The sequence below is a fragment of the Equus przewalskii genome, chromosome 6, assembly GCF_037783145.1.
Source record: "Equus przewalskii isolate Varuska chromosome 6, EquPr2, whole genome shotgun sequence".
NCBI classification, from domain to species: Eukaryota; Metazoa; Chordata; class Mammalia; order Perissodactyla; family Equidae; genus Equus; species Equus przewalskii.
Genome location: NC_091836.1, coordinates 32,000,470 through 32,006,864, shown reverse-complemented (window position 1 = coordinate 32,006,864; position 6,395 = coordinate 32,000,470). Strand labels below are relative to the sequence as shown.

At 35.3% G+C, this 6,395-nt stretch overlaps 1 protein-coding gene across 1 annotated transcript; it reads left to right on the top strand.

Annotated features, from left to right (window-relative positions):
• The first annotated feature begins 681 nt into the window (after positions 1–681).
• LOC103550121 (olfactory receptor 8D4) lies at positions 682–1,617 on the top strand. The gene has a single exon (XM_008518854.2). The coding sequence runs from the start codon at positions 682–684 to the stop codon at positions 1,615–1,617; it is 936 nt and encodes a 311-aa protein (XP_008517076.2).
• Positions 1,618–6,395: the final 4,778 nt, after the last annotated feature.

Here is a 6,395-nt window from a genome sequence, read left to right as displayed (position 1 = left end):
AATCTGTTTAACTTTGTGTAACTCTGCCTGTCTGAAGTCATGTGATACTGGGCTGCTTATTTCATGTAACACCTTGGAACAAGTCCCTAGAATTAATGTTCTCCTGAACATCCTCGAAAACCTTGACGTGGAAATCACAATTGACCTTAACGATAGACATCTGCTCTGTAGGAATTCCTGGAGGCAGAGTCAGCCATAGGCAAATATGTCATTAACAAAAGTATTTTCTCAGCGCGCAGTCACTTCTTCTTTTTTTAATTTTTATTGAAGTAACATTGATTTTTAACATTACATAAATTTCAGGTGTACCTCTGCAATTGATTTGCCTCAGAAAACCTCCCCCATGGTCTTTAGCATTAGATTTGTCTCTTAATCTGTAGTTAAAGGTTGTATATTTTCCTGAAAGAATTTGAGACACTGGCAGGGATGGGAAAGTGTATTTATGGTTCTTATAGATTATAGGTGTTTCTTACTCTGTTTTGTCTGAGTGCTGACTTTTGGTGGGTCAAATTCCCTGCACATCAATGGAGGCACAGGCTTAGTGACAAGGGGATAAGATAACCTAGCTTCAGTGTTTTCACAGGTGGAAATACCTGGGCTATGGGGAATTGGAGAGAAGCTGGGATTCTCCCTGTCTGATTTGATTCTTTTCTCTCATCTCTACAGATTTCTCAGAGGAGAATGGCTATAAGAAATCACTCCAGAGTGACCGAGTTTCTTCTTTCAGGATTAACTGACCAACCAGAGCTTCAGCTGCCCCTTTTCTGCATCTTCCTAGGGATTTATATAGTTACCATGGTGGGAAATCTTGGCATGATCTCCATAATTGGGTTGAGTTCTCAACTTCACACCCCCATGTACTATTTCCTCAGTAGTTTGTCTGCTTTAGATTTCTGTTATTCTTCTGTCATTACTCCCAAAATGCTGGCAGGGTTTTTATGCAGAGATAAAGCTATCTCCTATTCTGGATGCATGACTCAGCTGTTTTTTCTCTGTATTTTTGTCATTTCTGAGTGCTACACGTTGGCAGCAATGGCCTATGATCGCTATGTGGCCATCTGCAGCCCCCTGCTCTACAATGTCATCATGTCCCCTAGAGTCTGTTCCCTGCTGGTGGCTGCTGTCTTCTCAGTAGGTGTTACCGATGCTGTGATTCACGGAGGTTGTATATTAAGGTTGACTTTCTGTGGATCAAACATCATTAAACATTACTTCTGTGACATCATCCCTCTTATTAAACTCTCTTGTTCCAGCACTTATATTGATGAGATCTTGATTTTTGTCATTGGTGGATTTAACATGGTAGCCACGAGCCTGACAATCATAATTTCATATGCTTTTATCCTGTCCAGCATCCTCCGCATCCATTCTAAGGAAGGCAGGTCCAAAGCCTTCAGCACCTGCAGCTCCCACTTGACAGCTGTTCTTATATTTTATGGATCTCTCATGTCCATGTATCTCAAACCTGCTTCCAGCAGTTCACTCACCCAGGAGAAAGTGTCCTCAGTATTTTACACCACCGTGATTCCCATGTTGAATCCCCTGATATACAGCCTAAGGAACAAGGAAGTGAAAAATGCACTGATGAAACTCGTAAGAAGGAAAACATCTTCATAATTAATATGCTCTTCATTGAGATTTATTTCTGTTTCCAGAATCATATGTATGTATGTGTTTATGTCCTTAGTCTTTAAAAATAATTTGAAATGAGGTGAAATTAGATATACATGATTAGGAATATATATATCTGAAATTATAGATATTCAGATTACTAAATATATTCACATATAGTAAGATTAATAAAATGTAAGACAGCAATGAAAGTGAGAAGTAGCTAGTATTATAAATTTAAACATTTATATCATTGCCTGTTGAACATCAATTTTTACCTTGCTTTGTGAATCTAAGCCAAAAAGGAGAACAAAATCATGCTGGACTGTATAGGCATATCAGAAAAAAGAAAAAAAAAAACACCAAATTCTTTGGTGAGACAAAGTCTTTCTTCTTATTTACCTCACTCAAAAAGACATGTCTCTTATGGATATTTACATAGGAAATATTGAGTAGTGTGATGGAAATCATGACAACAATTTCACAACAATATGGAAGAACTTTTCTTGCTTGTTTCTTGTAAAGGGCTTAAGGCCAATGTTCTATCAAAGTGGAATTCAATGAAGAAGATTCAGCAAAGTGTTTGGCTAATATGATTTCAGTATTTGGTGTCTGGTCTTCTAAGGATAAGATATCACATCTAGATGAAAAGATGATATTTATAAGTCTTATCTAAATATAACTTTTTTCAGCTTGGTCAGTATAGGTGCAGTATTTTACAACTTTCTATTTATTATTTAAGTAGTAGTTTCTGTCTAGGCTGTAAACTAGGTGTCTTTAATTTCCTCCTTACAATATATTTTGAATTAAACACAATCAAAACGTTCATGGTTTTCAATAATAAACTCTTAGACAATCAACCAAAATGCACTGTGTGGAGAATGCAATGTGCTGATTAATTCAAATGCCAGGTCATGCAAGGACTTGGAATCTTGTTCTCAGTACAAAGAGAAGCCACAAGTATGTTTGTAAGCACAGTGATATAGTCTGTTTTACATTTAAAAATATCTTCTAGTTGTTGATTAGAAAAGACTTAGAATGTATGTGTGCGTTTGTGTGTATGTTTAGGGGAAGTTTTGATAGGGAAAAGAGGGACTATTGGCCAGAATGGACACTCGGACAACACTTTGGGTCCATTACAGTTCTCTTGGTAAGACTAGATGTTATTTTAATTACAGTAATGGCAGTAGAGATGGAAAAAAAGGGATGGATTTAGTCACACTTCTGATTTTAAATTAATAAGACTTTCTGTTGAATTCAATGATTGATGCCTGAGAATGATAAATATTGATAAAATTAAAATAGAAATTAGGAAAATATAACTAATAAAATACACCAAGACCAGTCAAAATAAAATAACATAAATAGATCATAAAAGCCTAAATAGTTGCCATGTTTGGGCTTCATACCTGTCTGAGTTTCTAAGTAGACAAAAGAATGACATTTTTTATACTAGAGTTGGTTATACAATTCTTATTATTGGAAAAAAGGAAGCATTCTAATTATTCCTGGTAAACAAAGTTTACTTGTAAAGGTGTAAAAAATCACTTCCAACTTCTTCCCCCTCTCTCAAAGAAACAAAAATAATTTACATAGAATTTATATATGGGTTACTAAAAGATGCTTGTAGGTAGTGCTTTTGAAAGAAGGAAAGTTGTGTTTTTGTATAAAGTATTTATACCTCTTTGCAGTGTTTCTGCCTCATGGAATGCCTCTCCCATGCTACTGACAGGTTGGTTGGGCTTGGAATATTTTTCTATTTAAAAGAAGATATTCCTCACCCATGTTTAGAAAGTCAATTGAGAAAAATACGAAAGAGGAGGCAAGAAAACAGGCTGAGCCAGGGATATATATTCCTGGGATATATCTCCACAATGCACACTGGTTAAAGAAGAAAAATCATATGATAATCTTAAGTGATGCAGAAAAAGCATTTTTCCAAACCCAACAACCATTCATGTTTATCAGCAAACTTGAAATAGAGGGGAAATGCTTAGTCGAAACTTAGGTATACATTTAAGTACAGTTGCTTTATGCTAAAAATTACAAAATGTTGATGAAAAAAATCAAAGAAGATCTAAATAAATGAAGAGTCACATCATGCTTATGGATTGGATGACTCAATAGTAAAGATATTAAGTCTCCCAAAATAGGTTTAATATAATTCCCATAAAACCTCAGCAAGGTTTTTTTTTTGTAGACATTGATTAAATTTTTCTAAAGTTTATTTGGAAAAGCACAAATGTTAGAATAGCTATAGCAACCTTACAAAAGAGGAATAAAGTGAGAGGACTCACTCTACACATTATTGAGCCCACTGTATAGCTATAGTGTAATCAAGACAGTGTGTTATTAAGAAAGGAAAGACATACAGAAACATAAAACAAAGTAAAAAATTCAGAAATAGATCCACACAAATATGGCCAACTGCTTTTTGACAAAGGTGTAAAATCAGTTTAGTGCACCAGAGAGGGGACTTTTCAATGAATGGTGCTAAAGCAAATGGACATCTATAAAAAAAAAAAAAAAAAAAGGAACTTCAACCTAATCCACACACCTGAAAAGTTAACTCAAAAGACAAGCTATGATGTGAGAGAAAATATTTTCAAATCACACAAAAGTAAAAGAACTAGAATTTAGAATATATAAACAGCTTTCAAAGTTTAGCAGTAAAGTTCAGGCTGGCCTGGTGGCATAGTGGTTTAGCTTGCGTGGCCCACTTCAGGAGCCCAGTTTTCTCAGGTTTGGATCCCTGGCATGAATCTACACACTGCTCATCAAGTCATGCTGAGGCACCATCTTACATGCAAAAGATAGAGGAAGACTCGTACAGATGTCAGGTCAGGGACAATCGTCCTCACCAAAAAAATAATATCAACAGTAAGCAAACAAATAATCCAGATAGTAAATGGGCAACATACATGAATAGACATTATCATAAAGAAAGTATTCAAACAGCAAATAAGCCATGAAACAATGTTAAACATCATTAGTCATTAGGGATATGTAAATTAAAACTAAAAGGAGATATCAATACATACCTATCAGAAAGACTAAAACAAAAATAATGACAACGTCAAATACTGGCAAGGATGCCAAAAAAACTGGGCAATTTCATAGATTGCCGGTGGAAACGGAAAATTTTATAGCCACTCTGGAAAGAAGTTGGGCAATTTCTTATAAAATCATGTGGCCACTGTAAGACCCAGGAATTGCATTTATGGGTGTTTATCCCGGAGAAATGAGCTTATATTCACACAAAAATCTGTGTACAAATGTTAATAGCAGTTTTATTTGTAATGGTCAAAAACAGGAAGCAATGTAGATCTTTAGTGAGTGAGCAGTTAAGCAATCTGTGAAACACTCATACTGTGAAATAGTATTCAGCAATATAAAGGAATCAACTATTGATACACAAAACCAATTTGTAGAGAATTATGCTGAGAGAAAAAGCTACTCTCAAAAGTTTGCATCCTGTGTAAATCCATTTATATAACATTATTGAAATGGCACACATAATAATGGAAAAAATTAGCAGTTGCTAGGAATCAGGGATGGGGGAGAAAAGGGTGGTAGGTGTGACAATGAAAGGACAACATAAGGGATCCTTGTGCCGATGGGACTGTTCTGCATCTTGAAAGAATCAATACTCATACCTTGGCGGCGATATTTTACATAGTTTATTAAGATGTTACTATGCTGGAAAACTTGATAAATGACACATGTAATCCCCTGTATCATTCTTGCAACAGTATATGGATCTACAAGTATTTTAAATTTAAAAGTATAATTAAAACAAGATTATGGTAGTTTAAAATTCTAGTCAAAATGTAATAAATAATATGCTTCAGAAAAAATATATATAAGTAAGGGTATTCTGGTTAGTTGAGGTAATGGAAGCCACACAAATCTAAAACTCCCATCATTTCCTCCAGAAAACCAATAAAACATGACAAAGGGACAAAACGAAGCCACACAAAGCCCATAGCACTATAACAAGATTTAGAAAGTTCAAAGTGCATTTAAGCAAAGACATATACAGCACATTTGAGATTGCTATTTCCCATGCTTCTGCCACATGGCTTTGTAGAGAGTAGGAGCAGTTTGAAAAACGTTGTATGGAAGAGTAGAGATGAGCACTAGAAGCAGAACTAAAATTGATCTAAAATAACCAGAAAAAGAAAGTCCACTTTATTTGTGAAATACTGAAAATGTGTACCTGTAGATTAGAGCACCTATGATAATGAAGGAGTTTAACAGTGTGTGGGGGATGTGAGGAGGCAGTCTTGGGAAAATAATACTCTGGAGAAGGAAGCTATTAAAAGCAAGAGAAAGAGTCCTTTTGGAAACTGTAGGGTGAATGGAAATATGAAGTAGGAGATAATTTATGATTCTACAGGCCCAAAACTGGAAGATCGTAATCTTTCTATATCCTCTTCTACCTTTCCACCTCCACCAAAGCCAGCTAGTGAAGAACTGTGCTTTGATACACTGATAGAAGAGGATTCTTTTAAACTAGGAAACTTGTTCAAATCCCAAATGACTATACCTGTTCACAGAAATGGACAGGCACCAACTGTTTTTATCTGTGTAACAACTAGTAAACAAGAAAGCAGAAAATGAGAGTCCAAACAATTTAGATAGCAATAAGTCCCTCCCCTCTTCCAAAATCCAATGGCAAAGCAGAGGAAAACTGTAATGCAACACTTCAAATTAAACTAAATTTCCTCAGACAAGGGTCTGGGTATATGAGAAACTTCCTTAAATCAGAAATTCCATACTAA

Excerpts from the sequence above, each read along its gene's own strand:
- LOC103550121 (XM_008518854.2), top strand. The coding sequence starts at position 682 with ATGGCTATAAGAAATCACTCCAGAGTGACCGAGTTTCTTCTTTCAGGA.